Source organism: Trichomonas vaginalis, chromosome II (genome assembly GCF_026262505.1).
Source record: "Trichomonas vaginalis G3 chromosome II, whole genome shotgun sequence".
NCBI lineage: Eukaryota > Parabasalia > Trichomonadida > Trichomonadidae > Trichomonas > Trichomonas vaginalis.
Window position 1 is genome coordinate 17,662,956 of NC_067204.1, and position 19,275 is coordinate 17,682,230.

At 32.2% G+C, this 19,275-nt stretch overlaps 9 protein-coding genes across 9 annotated transcripts; 4 read left to right on the plus strand and 5 right to left on the minus strand.

Annotated features, from left to right (window-relative positions):
* Positions 1-735: 735 nt before the first annotated feature.
* On the plus strand, positions 736-1,279 carry TVAGG3_0562590 (iron-sulfur transferase protein; the record flags this gene model as incomplete). Its single annotated transcript, XM_001580605.2, has 1 exon — positions 743-1,201. The coding sequence occupies one exon, from the start codon at positions 743-745 to the stop codon at positions 1,199-1,201; it is 459 nt and encodes a 152-aa protein (XP_001580655.1).
* Positions 1,280-1,293: 14 nt separating this feature from the next.
* On the minus strand, positions 1,294-2,298 carry TVAGG3_0562600 (tetratricopeptide repeat domain domain-containing protein; the record flags this gene model as incomplete). The annotated part of the gene is made up of 1 exon (XM_001580604.2): positions 1,347-2,285. The coding sequence occupies one exon, from the start codon at positions 2,283-2,285 to the stop codon at positions 1,347-1,349; it is 939 nt and encodes a 312-aa protein (XP_001580654.1).
* A 472-nt stretch (positions 2,299-2,770) lies between these two features.
* On the plus strand, positions 2,771-5,145 carry TVAGG3_0562610 (spectrin binding; the record flags this gene model as incomplete). The annotated part of the gene is made up of 1 exon (XM_001580603.2): positions 2,771-5,145. A coding segment is annotated over one exon (2,375 nt), but the record flags the coding sequence as incomplete, so codon positions are not given.
* Positions 5,146-6,367: 1,222 nt separating this feature from the next.
* TVAGG3_0562620 (PH domain-like family) lies at positions 6,368-7,244 on the minus strand (the record flags this gene model as incomplete). The annotated part of the gene is made up of 1 exon (XM_001580602.2): positions 6,531-7,202. One exon carries the CDS (start codon positions 7,200-7,202, stop codon positions 6,531-6,533), a length of 672 nt encoding a protein of 223 aa, XP_001580652.1.
* Positions 7,245-7,781: 537 nt separating this feature from the next.
* Positions 7,782-8,857, minus strand: TVAGG3_0562630 (3-oxo-5-alpha-steroid 4-dehydrogenase protein; the record flags this gene model as incomplete). Its single annotated transcript, XM_001580601.1, has 1 exon — positions 7,837-8,706. The coding sequence occupies one exon, from the start codon at positions 8,704-8,706 to the stop codon at positions 7,837-7,839; it is 870 nt and encodes a 289-aa protein (XP_001580651.1).
* A 945-nt stretch (positions 8,858-9,802) lies between these two features.
* Positions 9,803-14,499, plus strand: TVAGG3_0562640 (guanylate cyclase protein; the record flags this gene model as incomplete). Its single annotated transcript, XM_001580600.2, has 1 exon — positions 9,814-14,487. One exon carries the CDS (start codon positions 9,814-9,816, stop codon positions 14,485-14,487), a length of 4,674 nt encoding a protein of 1,557 aa, XP_001580650.1.
* A 155-nt stretch (positions 14,500-14,654) lies between these two features.
* Positions 14,655-17,252, minus strand: TVAGG3_0562650 (cyclin-dependent kinase inhibitor 2C-related family; the record flags this gene model as incomplete). Its single annotated transcript, XM_001580599.1, has 1 exon — positions 14,847-17,252. One exon carries the CDS (start codon positions 17,250-17,252, stop codon positions 14,847-14,849), a length of 2,406 nt encoding a protein of 801 aa, XP_001580649.1.
* A 481-nt stretch (positions 17,253-17,733) lies between these two features.
* On the plus strand, positions 17,734-18,183 carry TVAGG3_0562660 (uncharacterized protein; the record flags this gene model as incomplete). The annotated part of the gene is made up of 1 exon (XM_001580598.1): positions 17,743-18,057. One exon carries the CDS (start codon positions 17,743-17,745, stop codon positions 18,055-18,057), a length of 315 nt encoding a protein of 104 aa, XP_001580648.1.
* Positions 18,184-18,354: 171 nt separating this feature from the next.
* TVAGG3_0562670 (SNAP receptor protein) lies at positions 18,355-19,260 on the minus strand (the record flags this gene model as incomplete). Its single annotated transcript, XM_001580597.2, has 1 exon — positions 18,464-19,036. One exon carries the CDS (start codon positions 19,034-19,036, stop codon positions 18,464-18,466), a length of 573 nt encoding a protein of 190 aa, XP_001580647.1.
* Between the last annotated feature and the right edge of the window lie 15 nt (positions 19,261-19,275).

A 19,275-nucleotide genomic window follows, 5' to 3' on the forward strand; every position in this document is an offset into this window, starting at 1 on the left:
TTGTTTCATATTGATTAAGCGGATCAATTCCGTCTCAATGAAGAGATAAAGAAGAAACAATATACTCAGCTGCCACATTTATTGTAACCTTTTTTGAGCTCTTATAGGAGATATCGAAAAATAAGATTTGGGTATTTCTCATTCGATATGACAGAAAACACATGTTTCTTGTGCATATACTTATAGTAGAATTAAAGCATACCTTATTCCAAAAGATAATATTTGTTCGAAATAAATAAGAATTCATAAGCGGTGCAGTATGTTATGGTTTGGCTCCATTCATAGGATTGAACCATTCAGCATCATGGCATAAATTTACCCCATTTTATAAAATTGCCTGGATTATTATAAATGGATTAGCTATAATATTTTGAAAAATGATTTTCTTAAAAAAATAACTAGTTTAACATCGAAATATAAGTGTTTACAAGAATAATTTTTTCGTTTCCGGTTCCAAGCATATTAAAGCTAAAGAATGCTCCATAAAATAAAACTGGTTAATAGAATTAACTCGATTCCACATGGGAACAGCTCCTGCTTATTATAAAATTTTCTTTGAACTCAAAAACGATAAACTTATCAAATTAAATCCATCATTAATATGGTGTATTAACTGTCCTATTCTTAAATATTGCAAGAGAACACGTGTTTTATAGTTGGCTGGCGATGAGGGAAAACCGTCGACCAACAACGATAGATTTTGGTTTGAGATACAATTTTTCCCTAATTTCATTTCAACAGAATGCTCGCTGCAGTTTCCCGCTCCTCCGCTCTCAACATGATGAAGCCACTCGGCATCATGTTCTATCACGAAAATGTTAACAAGCACTTCAAGAATCCACAGAATACAGGCTCTCTTGACATGAAGGCACCAGATGTCGGCACTGGCATTGTCGGAGCTCCAGCTTGTGGTGATGCTCTCAAGCTTCAGGTCAAGATCAATGACAAGGGTGTTATCGAAGACGTCAAGTTCCGTGCTTTCGGCTGCCCAGCAGCTGTTGCATCATCCTCCCTTGCTACAACAATGATCAAGGGCAAGACTGTCGAAGAGGCTCTCGCCATCAAGAACACAGCCATCGCCAAAGAACTCAATTTACCACCTGTTAAGCAGCATTGCTCAATGCTTGCTCAGGATGCCATCAAGGCAGCCATTAACAGCTGGCGTAAGAAACAGGCTGCCAAGAAGGCTGCTGCTAAATAAGCATTTCATGCATTGTTCTCTTAAAATTAAAAATTTCTAATAAAATTAAGTTAATACTGAACATTTCCTACTTTATTCATTTGGAAAGAGATTGTTTAAATAGTATTTTATTATTGTCATAGGTTTAACAAAGATTTTGTAGATTTTAAAGTAAATCGAGGTCGCTTTCTTCCTCATCCTTATCATCCTGTGCAGGAGCTGGGGCAGGGGCAGCCTCGCCACTGCCTGGTAATAGTTGTGGAGCTGATTTCGGAGCCTTGAAACCCATAATAATTCTTCCAATTTCTGGCTTAAGCATTTGAATGATAAAGTTCTTTTGGCCGGCCTCGATAAGATCGCCATCCTGATTCTTTACGCCACGAAGAATAAAGTCGATCATTGAAAAATCTTCAGTATGAACGTAGTATTCTTTTTGCATGGCCTCCTCAAAAACATTCTGGGCAGCAACGATATCACCGCGCTGAAGATGAATGGCAATAATAGCTGAAATGCAATGGGCAGCAGCATCTGTGTTCTTTAGGAACAAGAATGCCTTTTCTGCGCGTGCCCAAGCCTTGAAGACATCTGGGTATTTCTTCATTTCTAGTGCTAAGCAAGCGCAATCTAAGAAAGTTTCTTTCTCCCATGTATATTGCTCGTCGTCCTCAACTAAGTCGAGAGCACTGTTGTAAAGCTGATATGAAATCTCTTTATCGATAGGACGCATGCGAGAAGCCATTTCACGAACAGCTCTGATTCCTGCCAAAGCTTGGTTGCCGGCCTGGAAACGGCATTTGCAGAGATCAAGAATTGGAACAAGCTGATCGTACTGCTTATCTTGGAAGGCTGCTTGTGATGCATTTTGGGATAATGCGCCAGCCTTTAAAGGAAGATTGCATTTATCATAAGCATCAGCACCCTTCATAGCTGCGTTCATGGCTTCTTTGTAGAGTTTAGCTTTGTAGAGAATGTTATATGCCTTTTCAAAAGCTGCGCCACCGCTAGCATAATCTGGTTTTGAGAAAATTCCGCCCTTGCATTCCTTTTCGGCTGACTTTAAAATGGATTGGGCCTCTTTCATTGCTTTTTCTTGTGGGTTTGACATCTATGAAATGAATTCGTACGGTTTCCTATCGTTTTTTTCTCTGATAAACAACAAAAATAACTCGTTTCTTAATCGAACCTTAATAAACTTACATACTTCTCTTAATTGAGCTGAAATTTGATATTGATTATGGTTGGCTATAGATTCGAAGCTTTTGATTAGGGTATCCATACTTATTCTTCATACCACTAAATGCTATATATTATATGCTTCAAAGCGAAATAGATATTATAAAGTGATGTGAATGATTCGCTTGAAATTGTCAAATGCATATTTGAAAACGGGCCCTATAATAACCATGTGTAGGGTTGCTAATTTAGATGATCTTTTTGGATCATCCAAATTCGAAATAACCCAAAGATCATCCTAAATTCGAGTTTTAGATTTTTCAATTTTTTTGAAAGAAAAGAGCTTTTAAAACGGGTATAAATATCGAGCAAACAGTTTACACATAGCGCATTATTTGTCAATTTTTTTTTTCCATTATGAGTTCTGACTATTCAAAACAATATGCGGATTTTATAGGGGCGCTTGAAAAGCTCTTCCACATAAAATCTAATGAACCTATCGAAGATATGTGCAGTATAATTACAACCACTTTGATTTCGAAGTATCAACTTTCAATCAATCAACTTACGAAGTTAATTCTTGAGGCAATTAGATACAATTATGCATCTGGAGCGAATTACGTCAAAATACTCGAACAGATCGGGGCTGACCTAACCGGAGTTTCGGATTACCATTTTGAAACAGAGGATTCGATTAAATTTATAGTTATGCATGATCAAATTGATAAGTTCAAGGAATACTTAACTCAAAATTCAATATCTGGTGATATTTTTCTCGAAATTCCTAATTTCAGGTACAATGCTTATAACTATCTAAAATATTCTGCAGAGTTATCACTAATTGAAGCATGTGCCTACTTTGGATCTGTTAACATTTTTTATTTCTTGATTTCGAATCAAATCTGTAAAATAACTAAAAGATGTCTTTGCTACTCAGTAATTGGAGGAAATCAAGACATCATCAACGAATGCTTGAAAGAAAATAAAATGGATATTGCTTGTCTCAGAAGCATTATAAGAGCACACAATCACGAATTGCTTGAATATGTTTTAAATAGAGAGATATTCGAGCTTGATGATTTATACGGTGAGAATTGGAAATGGGGAATAGAAGATAATTGTATGGGAGATGTAAATTATAGACCTATTTATAAAGATATCATCAGATATCAAAACCTTAATGCTGTATTTCTTCTATTCAAAAGGAACAAATATTACATCTTTCCATGGGGTGCTGCATTTCCGCAAACAATAGATATTTTCAAAAACAATACATTTTCTAACAAACATAATCACACCAAATGTGGAATTATTCATTTTGCATGTAAATCAAAAAATTCTGATATTTGCATATTAATACTTGAGTCATACAATCAAATTATAGTCAATAATAAACACGGTATAGATATCAATAAAAAAGCTAAAAATGGAAAAACAGCTCTTCATATTGCAGCAAGTCACACTAGTAAAGAAATCGTCGAACTTCTTATTTCACATGGTATAAATATCAATGAAAAAGATAAAAATGGACAAACCGCTCTTCATTTTGCAGCAATTAATAATAGTAAAGAAACAGCCGAACTTCTTATTTCACATGGTATAAATATCAATGAAAAAGATAATGATGGACAAACCGCTCTTCATTTTGCAGCAAAACATAATAAAAAAGAAACAGCCGAACTTCTTATTTCACATGGTATAAATATCAATGAAAAAGATAAAAATGGACAAACCGCTCTTCATTTTGCAGCAAAACATAATAAAAAAGAAACAGCCGAACTTCTTATTTCACATGGTGCAAATATCAACGAAAAAGGTCTTTATGGATACACCGCTCTTCATTATGCAGCAATTAATAATAGTAAAGAAACAGCCGAACTTCTTATTTCACATGGTATAAATATCAATGAAAAAGATAATGATGGACAAACCGCTCTTTATTTTGCAGCAAAACATAATAAAAAAGAAACAGCCGAACTTCTTATTTCACATGGTATAAATATCAATGAAAAAGATAAATATGGACAAACCGCTCTTCATTTTGCAGCAAAACATAATAAAAAAGAAACAGCCGAACTTCTTATTTCACATGGTATAAATATCAATGAAAAAGATAAAAATGGAAAAACAGCTCTTCATTTTGCAGCCTTTTTAATAGTAAACAGCCGAACTTCTTATTTCACATGGTATATAAATATCAATGAAAAAGATAAAAATGGACAAACCGCTCTTCATTTTGCAGCAATTAATAATAGTAAAGAAACAGCCGAACTTCTTATTTCACATGGTATAAATATCAATGAAAAAGATAAATATGGACAAACCGCTCTTTCTTTTGCAAAAACATATAAAAAAGAAATAGGCGAACTTCTTATTTCACATGGTATAAATATCAATGAAAAAGATAAAAATGGAAAAACAGCTCTTCATTTTGCAGCCTGTTTTAATAGTAAAGAAACAGCCGAACTTCTTATTTCACATGGTATAAATATCAATGAAAAAGATAAAAATGGACAAACCGCTCTTCATTTTGCAGCAATTAATAATAGTAAAGAAACAGCCGAACTTCTTATTTCACATGGTATAAATATCAATGAAAAAGATAATGATGGACAAACCGCTCTTCATTTTGCAGCAAAACATAATAAAAAAGAAACAGCCGAACTTCTTATTTCACATGGTATAAATATCAATGAAAAAGATAAAAATGGACAAACCGCTCTTCATTTTGCAGCAAAACATAATAAAAAAGAAACAGCCGAACTTCTTATTTCACATGGTATAAATATCAATGAAAAAGATAAAAATGGAAAAACAGCTCTTCATTTTGCAGCCTGTTTTAATAGTAAAGAAACAGCCGAACTTCTTATTTCACATGGTATAAATATCAATGAAAAAGATAAAAATGGACAAACCGCTCTTCATTTTGCAGCAATTAATAATAGTAAAGAAACAGCCGAACTTCTTATTTCACATGGTATAAATATCAATGAAAAAGATAAATATGGACAAACCGCTCTTCATTTTGCAGCAAAACATAATAAAAAAGAAATAGGCGAACTTCTTATTTCACATGGTATAAATATCAATGAAAAAGATAAAAATGGAAAAACAGCTCTTCATTTTGCAGCCTGTTTTAATAGTAAAGAAACAGCCGAACTTCTTATTTCACATGGTATAAATATCAATGAAAAAGATAAAAATGGACAAACCGCTCTTCATTTTGCAGCAATTAATAATAGTAAAGAAACAGCCGAACTTCTTATTTCACATGGTATAAATATCAATGAAAAAGATAATGATGGACAAACCGCTCTTCATTTTGCAGCAAAACATAATAAAAAAGAAACAGCCGAACTTCTTATTTCACATGGTATAAATATCAATGAAAAAGATAAAAATGGACAAACCGCACTTCATATTGCAGTACTTAGAAATAAGAAAGAAATCGTCGAACTTCTTATTTCACATCGTGCAAACATCTAATGAAATAAGAAAATTCTATTAAATAATCAACATCTGATTATTGACTTTGGTCCTCATCTGAGATACATGTTGATATATTGTACTCCCAAATTAGGAACAAAGGCTATAATGAAATATTTAAAACAATCTTTTAATTATTTGGCTGATATTTTGTATCTCTCCCCAAATTAACTTCAAAATATATGAAGTTCGGATTATTATAATATCATTTTATAATAAAAGATTTTCATTCACATTTTTATTTTATTTTTCTCTAACTTTGAGTCTACCAAGATTCAAATCTTAGCAACCCTACATTATGAAACAGATATTAATAGGAAAGAAAGAACCGAAATTCTTCTTTCTATTGTTTATTTGTCTGTGAAAAATCCGAAAATGGATATACAGCTCTTCAAGGTATTAGTATACTGAAAATGATTGAAGCCCGGAATCTCAATGTTGAGAGTGGTGGCATGCCTATTATCAAATTGATTTTTTTGGAAAACTAAACTTCATAAATAAACAATGATATCAAAGGTTTGTTTATATCTGTTGGCTCCATATTGTAATTCTCAACAAAACCCCAACATTGAGTAATATTCTAATTTGATGTTAAAATTCTATCAATAGATTTATCATTCTTAAATCAAATTATTTATGTCGTTAAAAGGGTAAAGAAAAATGAATATAGTATACTGAATAAACAATAACTTTATGCAGATTTCTTGGGACCAAAAAGTTTGGCCTTATCCTTTGGTGAAATAAGATTATTAAATATTTCAAGTTGACTTTGATCGGGGTGAGAAAAGAAGTAAGATCTTTTTTCATTCGTCTTTACATCAACTTGTAAAGTCTTTTCTCCATGTTTAGTTGTTGTAAAAGCTATTTTAACAACAGCGGTGATCGGGAATGCACCAAGCTCTTCTGCCATGGTAGGATCTTGATAATAAACAACAAAAACTTTAGAAACGACAAAGAATCTCCATCTCCAGATACCAGTGGACGAATATTTTGATAATTTTAGGAGAGGAATGAAAGTATAATCCATAGGGTCCATTATAGCATTTTCTAAATTTGATTCATTTGGTTTTGTGATTACTCTAAGAGCCTGCCTAAATCCGTTTATCCATTTCCACTTCTCTTCATCGTTTTGGGCGACGAAATATAAAATTCTTCCATCTTTTTTAGTGATTGTGAAACCATGACGAGGGTTATGATTATATGGTGATACATCGGATATGTCTTCAAGCTTTATGACTTTCTTCCATTTATTCTGTTCGCGAGGCTTACCATATTTCATTATACCTTGTCTGTTGACTGTAAATTCACGATCTTTATAACCTTGCATAGAAAGCTTACCTTTCTTTTTAATAATCCCTGACATGATGATATCTGATGACATCCTATTGCAGATGCTGACTCCAGGGAAAAAAAATTGAAAAAAATTCAAAGAGTAAATTTTTTCATTGTTTTATCTTTTTGCATTAAAACTCATCATGCAATAAGATGTCAAAAGGACAAAGAATTTTTGTGACTGTCTAAAAATCCTATCGTCATTTTTACAATAATCGCTCAAGCAGACAATGCTTATTTTGAGAGATTAAAGAAATACCATTGGCAAAGGTTCATAAACTTGAATATGAGATTAATTAACCTTGCATATTGAATATTCAAATAATCTCAACATTTGGAACTATTCTTCAAGTTTGGAAGTTGATTAACATCCACATAGACTTAGGTTTGTGAGTTAAAACATATACCATCATTGAAATTCCAAAATTACTATCATTTTTGCGATATTAAAATCACAGTTTACTTTATGTTCGTAAGTTTAGATTCTATCATCAAATAAGCTATAGGCTTTAGAATCATCTCAAAATTCTTAATTTGGCTTATATTATATTTTCATTTTCGATTTTGAAGAGATTTAAGAGAAATCTTCACAGAGTGATATTAACAATAAGTCGAAAATTTTAATATTTTAATATCTACGAACAATTATATAGCCATAACTAATTTCATATCATGAAATCAAATATTCCGTAGAATTGACCTCTCTTTGGCTGGAAAGTCCATCCTGGAATCAATGGAGTCTTCTTCAATGGAACATTTGTGAAATGGTTCTTCTCCCATTGCTGGATATGGCGAGCACGTAAAACAATGTTTGGCAATGTCCAAATAAGGATAGCGAGGACACCAATAGAAAGGTTGCAAAGCAAAGCCCATGAGATTGTCATGATGAGTTCAAATGAGTAATTTGCTGCTGCAACTTTCTTGAACAAACCAAGAGTAACAACACTGTAACCACGTTTCTTCTTATTCTTCCTTGTAGCTAAATGGATATCGTAATAGCAGTTAACTAAGAAAGAAATGCACCAAATGCCTGTTAAAGCGTAAATTAAAATTCCGCCAAATCCCCAGTACTCCATCATGAGTGTTCTTGCTTGTAATATGGAAATGAGGATATTGACTCCGAAATAGTATCCCAAAACTGTTGATGGCCATCTTCTGGAATTTCCTTTGAAAAATGGATAAATAAGGCCTCTGAATACTCTGTAAACTACAATCAGTAATGCTGGAATATTGAATGGATCGATAGAAGCTTCTTGCTGTGAGAAAATTAATAAGAAATATACAAAAATTGCAAGTGGAAAGATATTTATAATGAAAAATGCGATCCATGCAGGAATGAGGAACCAAAACTTGGGCTTTATGGCTGGCTCTTGGTAAAGCTTACCATAATTTAAAGGTTTCTTTGCTCTTGTGTAAAAAACGAATAATGCCAACGCTGATGATAAGATTGCGAATATATTGAAGAACCATTCTTTCATTAAGAGACGTGCTATCTCATAAAACACAGGTATATATGGCGGAGCGAATGAAATCATTAAATTTCACATCACATGTCAAATTTAATATCCAAAGGGAAAATAGAAATCACCATTTTACTACATTTTTAAATAATGGAAGACCTTCGTAATTAAAATTGTCACAGAAATATCTTCTGTTATCAGTTCAAATGTTCTTTCATATTATCCAGCATTTATAAATCCATTTCATGCTTGCATAAAAGATAATACAATAGTTCTATCTGATGTTCTCGCTTTCATGTATTTTTGAACTGATTTCATTGCCGAAATTGCATTCTTTTAGTTATTGATTGAAATACTCGCTTTTCGAGTGCAGAAACATGATTAATTTGCATCAACATGAGAATAAGGTTGCTACAGAAGTTTATTGAAGTCATCCGAATTTAATTTCCAATATTTCATGATAGTTTTGATATTCCCCACCTAAAGTATATGAAAATATCATTATCTTTAATGCAACCTTTGATATAAACGTCATTGATTTCGAATTTCTGTTTATAAACGTGTTAATGACATTTGTCAACATATCGAACACTTCTCTACAACTAGTTCAAGCATCTTCTATGCTCAGTGCTATACTTTTGAATGGAAAGGAATTAGAAATACCTAAATAATGATTAATCATTAATTTTGATTACAAGGAACATGAGATTTCGCTGATGTATCATAGTGGATTGGCTGATCATGTCGGAATTCGCATTCCATAAAATTTACGGATTAAATTTCTCCAGATTTAATTTGAGATCTCAGAATAAACCTATGTAGATGCATGATATCCAAATTTATTAGAGTGTAATGCCATTTTTCAAGCGTTACTTCTGATTATTTTGAATTAATTTTAAATTATTCTAACTTATTCTCATTATTCTAGTGATTTTCAAGATTATTTGCCATTTGAGAGCTAATTGAATTTTGAATGCATCAAATTTTATATAAAATATATTTTATTTCATTCATACATATAATTTTTCTGAACTTCTCAATTTGATTTTTAATAATTTGCTATTTTGATTGAAAAATATTATTGTACTAAGTTAAATCAAAATCACAAATAAAAACCATAGCAAGTCTCTGGATACAAAAAATAACGAGCTTTATTTTTTTCAGGAGGAAAAAGGTTTTTCGATGACTTCTGTCTATGCTGCTTCGAGTATTCACTCGAAGTCGACACTTAGTAAGAAGTATGAAGTCGATACCAGCGCAATGTGGAATGGTGGCGAAAAATTCCGAGTAAAAGAAGACGAAACTCCTGATCAAATTTCATTAACAAATTTCATGCAACAATTTTCCATGGATGTTGGTAGATTTGTAGAAGTAAAGCCATGGATAAACAGTTTACGTTATTTTATCTTCCCATTCTTTTATATTCTCGGCTCTTCCGGAATTCTCATGATAGAATCATTCGAATCCAAAATTTTCAATATGTTTATGACAGTTCTTCGTTCATTGATTATTATTTTACCAAAAGATTCTTCCTTAAATATTAATATCACATTCAACGTTTCTTTAGCTTTAATCTACATTACATTCGTTCTTTTACTCGTAAGAAACGTTCTGCAATACAAACGTGGAAGTACACCAAGTAGAAATGATATTATTTTCTGGATTTTTACATCTAGAATTGTTACACAAATATTTTCATGCTACATATCATACTACTTAGCTTTACACTTAGTAAATATCGTAGGAAGGTATAATATTGATGATTTAATTAACCTGATTATTGCGATACCTTTATATACATTTCAAATCTCATATATATACTTTTCATGCAGTGTTTACAATGCTACACCTATCCTAAGACCAAACGATGTTACACAACTATGGTTTTCACAATCTTTCATAGATTGGAGGATTAATATTGCTTTATTTGCTCCAATCTTTTCACAATGCGTTCTACAATACTTCTCAAGTCCAGCCAAAGAAATAGCTTTCATATTTTTAGTATTTGCAGTTTCAATTTATTTTGCAATGAGCGTTATTCTTTACATGCCATGCGTTTGGCCAAAGCTCAATGCTTTGGTTCTTGCTGCTGCTGTTGCTGCGATGGCTTTTTCATTTTTCCCGTTAATGTCGTATTATGCGAACAAATACGCTCCATTTTTCTTTTTGGGATGCTTAATCATGGTTCCTATATTGTATTTACTCAGCAAACAAGTTGTTGCGTATTGTTGCCGCAGAGTTTTGAAGAAATTTAATGATATGAGAGCCAGCGAAGACATGGATGGCGAAGAAGACAACAAACTCGATCCTTTGTCCGCAGCTATCCTTCATCTCAACAAAACAACAAATGTTGACTTCTTAAAAATGGGAATTTCAGGTGATCGATTATTGTCACTTTTCTTAAGAGTTGGATTTTGGTTTAATGTTCCAGAAATTGAAGATCAATCGTTTATCAAGTGGGCGACTGACCAATGTGTTAAAGCAGACCTTCTTTTGAGCGCTTGCCAGATTTCTTATGCGTTACAAAATGACAATCGAATGCTCAACAATTTGAGTGTTTTAGTTTCGAAATTATCGAGTGGTCCATACAACACTAAGAGTTTTGCGATGTTATTTGATCATTTAAGGCAAGAACTCATTACACAGCTCAACCAGCCTCTTCTAAATGCAGTGAGTCAATGTAAAAGAGCGAGTTATTCTTTGCAAAACTTTTGTGGCGAATTTTGGGCAGCTGTCATTAAACAAAGAATACAAGGAATGGTTGACGTTCTTCCTCAAATCTCTTATGAAATGTCGAGGACAGAAATCCTTTTCCAGAACTTGATTCGTAATTATCCCCGTTCTTCAACAGTTTACAGAGAAACTGTCATCATTTACCACAAAAATCTCGGTGATCACGTGAAAACAATTGACACGCAAGCGAGATTGAACAGATTAAGGAAAGTTGATGATGTTGATAGTGAAAGATCTTCTTCTAGTGATTTGGATGATATCGATCATAATTTCCAGGAACAAATGGATCCATGGATTTCTGTTCAATCAATTATTTCTAATATAAGATCTGTTGCAAAAACATTGACAATTGTAGCTGCAGTTATAATGATTCTTTGTATGATATTGATGCCTCTAATTCAGTTAATATTTGCTATTGCAAGAGTTAATTCGTTTTTGAGAATTACGGATCCAATTCAAATTATTGGAGATATTCAATTGGAAATCTCAAGAATTCCTCAGTTGATTCGAAGAATTAATTTGTTCCAAACAGGAGAAATAAGAGATGTTTGGGTTGGCCCTGTACGTGGTACACTTAATGAGATAATCAATGAAACATCTGCTAAAGATTATTTGGATATTTACATTAATGATTTGGAAGATAATTTGACAAGTTTTCTCGATGCTTGTACAAATGAAAAAATTCCAACTTCTGTTTGTGAAAACAGGTCGTATTCTATGGTTTCAGGTAATGCAACATCATCAAGTTCTTTATATGACTTGTTAAGCTCTTATTTACTCAGTGCTTCCAGTATAAAAGATCTCAAGAACATGACGAATATTAATAACAACACAAATTTCCAGTTCATTTTTTCAAATTTCGATACAGCAGAAACAGGAATTACACAAGCATTGGCAACACTTAATTCACAGGTTGTCAGCTTCTATGATACATTTGATAGATTGTGTATGATCTTTTATATAATTACTTTCGCTGTACCTGTAATTATCATTTTACCTTTGTTCATAATTTCTCTTGTTTACGCAAGAAGAGAAATTAAATTCGTTTTGAGATTATTCTTCTCAATTCCAAAAAGTGACATCAGTTCAATTCGTTACAGCATGAAAACCAAAAAAGGAAAGGAAGTTAAACAAGAACTGACTAATGATGATGCCTCTCTCGATGGCCTTCAACTGAGGAAAGAAGAACTGATAGAAAACTTGGCAACTGTTCCAAGATATCAACAAGGAATTTATATGATGTGGATTGAAGTTTCTTTAGTTTTCTTGGCTGTTTCTTGTACTTTAAGTTGCATTGGAATATATGTATTCAAAGGTTCAATGACTGAAATTATAGAAATGACAAACGCCTACACATATTCCATAACTGTTTTCTCAAACGCGGCTTCTTGTTACGTATGTGCTCAGGAATTATTCTCAAGTGATCCAATAAATAAAAATTTGACAAAAATTTCTGACACTTCACTTTTCTATATTAATCGGTTCAAGAGTCGCTTCAACACATTGTTATACGGATCATCAAACAGTGCTGTTTCTCCAGGACTTGTTTTAGGATCAGATATTTCCGACGCTTACACGAAATCATCATTTATTGATACAAAAGTTGTAATTCAAAATCCTGTTGTCGGAGTCATTCATGATGTTTATTATTCATTAAGTTGTGAAGCACAAGTCTCATTGTTCTGTTCAATAGCGAATTGGATCTTTAATGAATCCAATTTCACGTACGAAGACAATTTTACTTATCATTTTGAACACATATTGTTTGCACACATTATTCCATTTTTGGAGAACGGAATGGATTTGTTTAAGACGAAAGTAAGCAATCTAAATGAAAGGAAAACAAACGAACTATTGATTGTTTACGTTCTCCTTTTAGTTCTTCAAGTTCTTTATTCATTAGTTATCATGAGAAGATCGTGTGTAAGATTATTAAATCATATCGAAACTCCTCGTCGTTTGCTTTGTTTAGTTCCTCCTGAAGGACTCATGAAATCTCCAACGATTGTTAAATGGTTCTCAGGAGCTTTCAGTGTCAGCAGCAATTTATTGTTGGAAAACAGAAACGCAATGAATAATGAAGCTGTTGAATTCGCTTGTGATTATTCTAATTGCGGAGTTGCTTTGTTAGACGAGTTTTTGCAAGTACAAAGTGCAAACAAAACATTCTTTGAAATGACGAAACTCAATGAACAAAATATCAATGAATCAATAAGAAATGTTTTGTTAAGAGCTTTGATTGATAAAGATAAACTCGCAAGTATACAAAGACTCGAAAGAGTTGCAAAGAAGATGACTGCTGGTGTTTCTAAAGCAGGATCATTCAGTTTCGAATCAGTTATTGCAGGATCGAATGGAGAAATGCAGAACGTTTTAGTAACATTGCATGGATGTTCTGATGTCGATGAAGGACAAGCACATTCAGTAACAACAGCACAATCATTCGCATGTGTTATACAAGACTATACACAAATACACATGCAAGAAGAACACCTGAGAATCGAACATGACAAATTACAATCATTGATGAACTTGATAATGCCAAGCGCTATAAGAGCAAAGCATGAAGATGGCCTGGAAACATCTTTCCAAGTTGATATCGGATCAATCATTGTTGCTACAATTAAAACAGATGTAATGGGTGATGAATTGACAAAGATTTGTTCTTCTGTTTTCGCTGCTTTGGATGGAGCTGTTGATGATGAAACAATCAAGATAAGGACATGTGGATTATCTTATATAGCTGCAACAGGTTTGTTCTCTAGAACGAAAGCTTCAGGACAAACTGCTTCTGATGTCGCTTTAAAGATGTTGTCTTTGGCTGCAAAAGTTGTTGATACAAACACAGCATCAGTAGGAATTGGTGTTCACACAGGTAATGTTAAATGCGGAATGGTTGGTGTTCTTCAACCGATATTCGATGTGCTTGGAGATACAGCGCAAGGAGCGATGAAGCTCAGCGATGTTTGTCCACCTTGGTTAGTTCATATAAGTGAAAGAACATACGGAGAAATCAAATTCTTGAAATATAATGTGAAGGAAGTTGGTGGTGATGATAGAGGCCATACTTATCTTTTGTCAAATAATAGTTTCTCTTCTGGAGAAGTTCAGAAACTCCAATAAGTTGATATTAACTGATTTTTTTTATTATTTTTTAATATTTTATATTTGTTTGATATTATTATTTATTTACATAAAACTTGTAAGTTTTTAGTAAGTACATATTTATTTAACTTCAAAGAAATTCATTTTGATTTTGTTAATAATAGTTTTATAATGATTAACACAATAAGAAGTTCAGTAGTTTCTTCTTGATATCCAATATATTTAAGGTAAATTGCTCATTTTATCTAAATAGTCATTATAATATGTTTTTTGATTCGAAAATAATGTTAAGCAGTAAAATAATTCGAGACAGCAACAGGGATTAACTATAGTGCTGATTTGATTTATTCTTCTAAGAAGCTACCAACTTTTTCTTTTTAGTTGATATTAGCATCATGTGAAGAAAGAAGTTCGGTGATTCCTTTGTTATTATTTTCTGATGCATAGTAAAGAACAGTTTTACCATCATTATCTTTTTCATTGATGTTTGCACCATGTAAAAGAAGTAATTCGGCAGTTTCTTCACTATCATTATCTGCTGTACAATGAAGTGCAGTTTTTCCAATATTATCTTTTTCATTGATTTTTGCACCATATGAGAGAAGAAGTTCGGCGATTTCTTTGTTATTATTAGTAGATGCAACATGAAGAGGTGTTTGCCCATTGTTATCTTTTTCGTTGATATTAGCGCCATGTGAAATAAGAAGTTCGGCTGTTTCAATATAATCAAAATATGATGTATAATGAAGAGCTGTAAATCCGCTATTATCTTTTTCATTGATATTTGCACCAAATGAGAGAAGAAGTTCCGTGATTTCTGTGTTATTATTATTTGCTGAACAATGAAGAGCAGTTACTCCATAATTATCTTTTTCATTGATATTTGCTCCATGTGAAATAAGAATTTCGGCTGTTTCTCCACTATTATGATATGCTGCATGATGAATTGAAGTTTTTCCATAATTATCTTTTTCATTGATATTAGCACCATGTGAGAGAAGAAATTCAACGATTTCTTTGTTATTACTAATAGATGCGGCATGAAGAGATGTTTGTCTATTATCATCTTTTTTATTGATATTTGCCCCATGTGAGAGAAGAAATTCGGCAGTTTCTTTGCTATTATTATATGCTGCAAAATGAAGAGTGGTGTTTCCATCATTATCTTTTTCATTGATATCGGCACCGTATGAAATAAGAAGTTCAGCAGTTTCTTTGCTATTACTCATACCTGCATAATGAAGAGCATTTCCTCCATTATTGTCTTTTTCATTGATATTTGCACCATATGAAAGAAGAAGTTCGGCTGTTTTGTCATTATTGTTAATAGTTGCATAATGAAGAGCAGTTTTTCCATAATTATCTTTTTCAAAGATATTTGCACCATGCAAAATAAGAAGTTCAGCTGTTTCTTTGCTATTATGATCTGCTGCAGCATGAAGAGATGTTTTCCCGTTATTATCTTTTTCAAAGATATTAGCACCATGTAAAAGAAGAAGTTCAGCTGTTTCTTTACTATTATTAATTGCTGCATAATGAAGAGCGGTTTTCCCATAATTGTTTTTTTCCTTGATATTTGCGCCATTTAAAATAAGAAGTTCAGCTGTTTCTTTACTATTACTCATACATGCATAACGAAGGGCAGTTTTCCCATAATTGTTTTTTTCCTTGATATTTGCGCCATTTAAAATAAGAAGTTCAGCTGTTTCTTTACTATTACTCATACATGCATAACGAAGGGCAGTTTCCCCACTTTTGTCATTTACATTGACATTTGCGCCATTTAAAATAAGAAGTTCGGCAGTTTTGTCATTATTGTTAATAGTTGCATAATGAAGAGCAGTTTTCCCATTTTTGTCATTTACATTAATATTTGCCCCTTGGGAAAGGAAATAATTCCAAATGGTGGAAATATTAAACTGTGTTGAATAAACAAAGCAATTATTGATATCATTAGTTTGATCGAAATAAACTAATAATGATTCAAGATTTTGATATTCAACGCATAATTCTAAATCGATCTCTATATTAAACTCATTCATCAAGAATGTAACAAAATCAATGTTGTGCGAAATAATGGCATATTTCATGCAATCTTCATTTGATTTTTTATATTTCAAGCATTCACTCATAATCTCTGGATTTCCTCCTAAAAATGATAACTGAAGACATGTTTCAGTTATCTCGGATTCACATTTCGTTCTTAAGAACTTGAAACAATCAACTGCTCCGTGGTAACAACATAATTCAAGTAATGAATATCCGTTTTTCACAATGGGATATAAATCGCTCTCAAATTTTTGATCTTCATCAAAATCTTCCATTTCAACGAAAACAATGAATCTTTCTTTGTCATCATACATTATGGCTCTGTAAATTGAATCTTCTGAATGAATATATATCTTTTTAAAATCCATAATTTTCCAATCATCAGAATTGTCTAAATTAATTCCATATTCTTTAAAGAATAGATAGTTAAAATCATTTGAAATTCCTTTTACCTTAGTTACTTGATAATCATCGGAAATTAATTTCGCAAGTTTCAAGTATGACTTTGTATAGCGATTATTAAACTGAAGGATGTTTGAAATATCTTTGATTGCATTTTGGGGAAGATATTTCATTGATTTAATCAGTTCTGTTTTGATCATTTGGTAAATCTTTTTTAATTTTTCTTCATTTTCCGTTCTTAACTGATATAATGCAATATACAAATCGATGTACCATGCATATGTACTTCTCAATTCACTGTATTTGTTTAGGTAAATGTCTTGATCAGACATTAAAAATTTAAATATCATAGATATGCATTTTACCATATGAAATAACTTTAAAATTCATTATGAGGGAAAAAACATAAGAGGTTCTGTATGTGAAAAACAACATTCTTGCATATTTCAGATACAATTTAGGAATATTGATTAAGTTCGTAGATACAAAATGACATACTTATAATAGTTAAGTCAAAGCGAAAATAAATTAGATGCAAATTTTTTTGCATAATGATAAGCACATCATGTTTCTTTAAATAAAATTTTATGATCTATAGCGTGAAAATATAAACTTACCATGATTCTTTAGTCACAAAAAATAAAAATAATTTTTGGGTTTCAGATCTCCATAAATTCCCAGATTAATAAATGTTTCTTATTAATTATTGAAAATATGGGCCCGAGCGAAGCATGGCTTGCAAAATGACATCGAGATTTACATGATAGAAAACGAATTTGGTGATTTGAATTTTACAACTATTCAAATTGAAGAAATATAAAAATGGCAGCATTCGCCCGTGAAAGTCCCAACTCACTTAACTTCCCAGGCAGAGAACCAATCCCACAATGGAGAGTTCTCGCAGACAAGTTTGCATGCCCAATTTTCGGAATCCTTATGGCTTTCGCATTTTCAAACACAATATTAAACGCTCGTGTTCCATATATTTATGTTGGTATGTTCGGACTCGTTGCTTTAATATTTGCTTTGATCGGATTTAGAACTAAATCTCCAGAATTACGATATTCCGGATATTCCTTAGCCGCCTACTTCGGCTGCACAGCTGCATTTTGCTTAGCTCTAATACTTCTCTTTTAACTTAATGTTGCGTAAATACAGTTTATTTAATTTTCAATATTTCTTTGCGGATAATCTACTTTATTAAATAAAATACTTTTTATGCTTTCATAACGTTAAATACCAAGCTCCATAATTAAATATATAGCTTCAATTACCATTATTTTCTAAATTCTATAATTTCAATCGAAAATAATATCAGGAATTTGTCTTGGAATCTCTAATGATACTGTCCTCTAAAGTTGAAAGCAATTTGAATTAGAGACACTAGTTTCCATACTTTTATAATTTCTAAATAAAAATAGTAGTCAATGAAGAGTTTTTAATATGTTAAAAACAAAGATGGTAAAAAAGATTTGATTTCCTTAATAATAATAGATAAAATTTTTATTGATAAAAGATAGAGTAATATAATATAAAGAAGAAGTTATCCGCAGCATCTATTGAGCTTCTTTGAGTCACGAAGGAACATCTTAGATGATTCTGAAAGATGTTCGGACTTCTCAGCGAGTTCATTAATTTTCTGGCCACGACCAATGGCTTCTTCAAGGTTTGTGACCATAATTTTCTGAATATCATCAAGGTTTTCTTGAATCTTTTTAATTTTGTCCGCATTAGCTGGGTTTTGATATTCTACAATGGCTTTTTTCATAACAGCTGATTTACCATTGGGGAATTGTAAATGGTTTGTTTCGTATTCGGTTCCAATTTCGCGAAGAATGTTGAATGCTGCACGTGATGGATATTCTTTATCGACAGCGATAAGAATTGCAACATTTGGCCTCATACGGTACATAGAGATGAGGAACTTGTTCTCTTCTGCGGTGATATATGTGTTCATATTTGAGCCGTCGGCCATTTGTTGGGCGGCAAAATCACAAATTTCGATGGCATTCTTGCGATAAAGAAATCCAATATCGTTGAAATCATTGGCAGAATCAACGAGCTTCATTTTTCCATCAGCTCCTTTTTGATAGAGATACAAAGAATAGATCTTCATTCGAAAATAATAAAAAAATTTTCAACCAGTACGATAAAAAAATTTTTTTTGTTCAAAATCATGGTAAAATTTGAAAAGTGACGAAAAGATCGGACAGAACAATCTCTAAGCAACAATCAATATCTATAACTGGAATCCAATAAGCACCTGCTTTTCTAAATACCGAACATTTGTGATAAATGTTCGAACATTTATTGACACTTGCATGAAAAAGATAATCTTGTAAAACTAACCTTTAT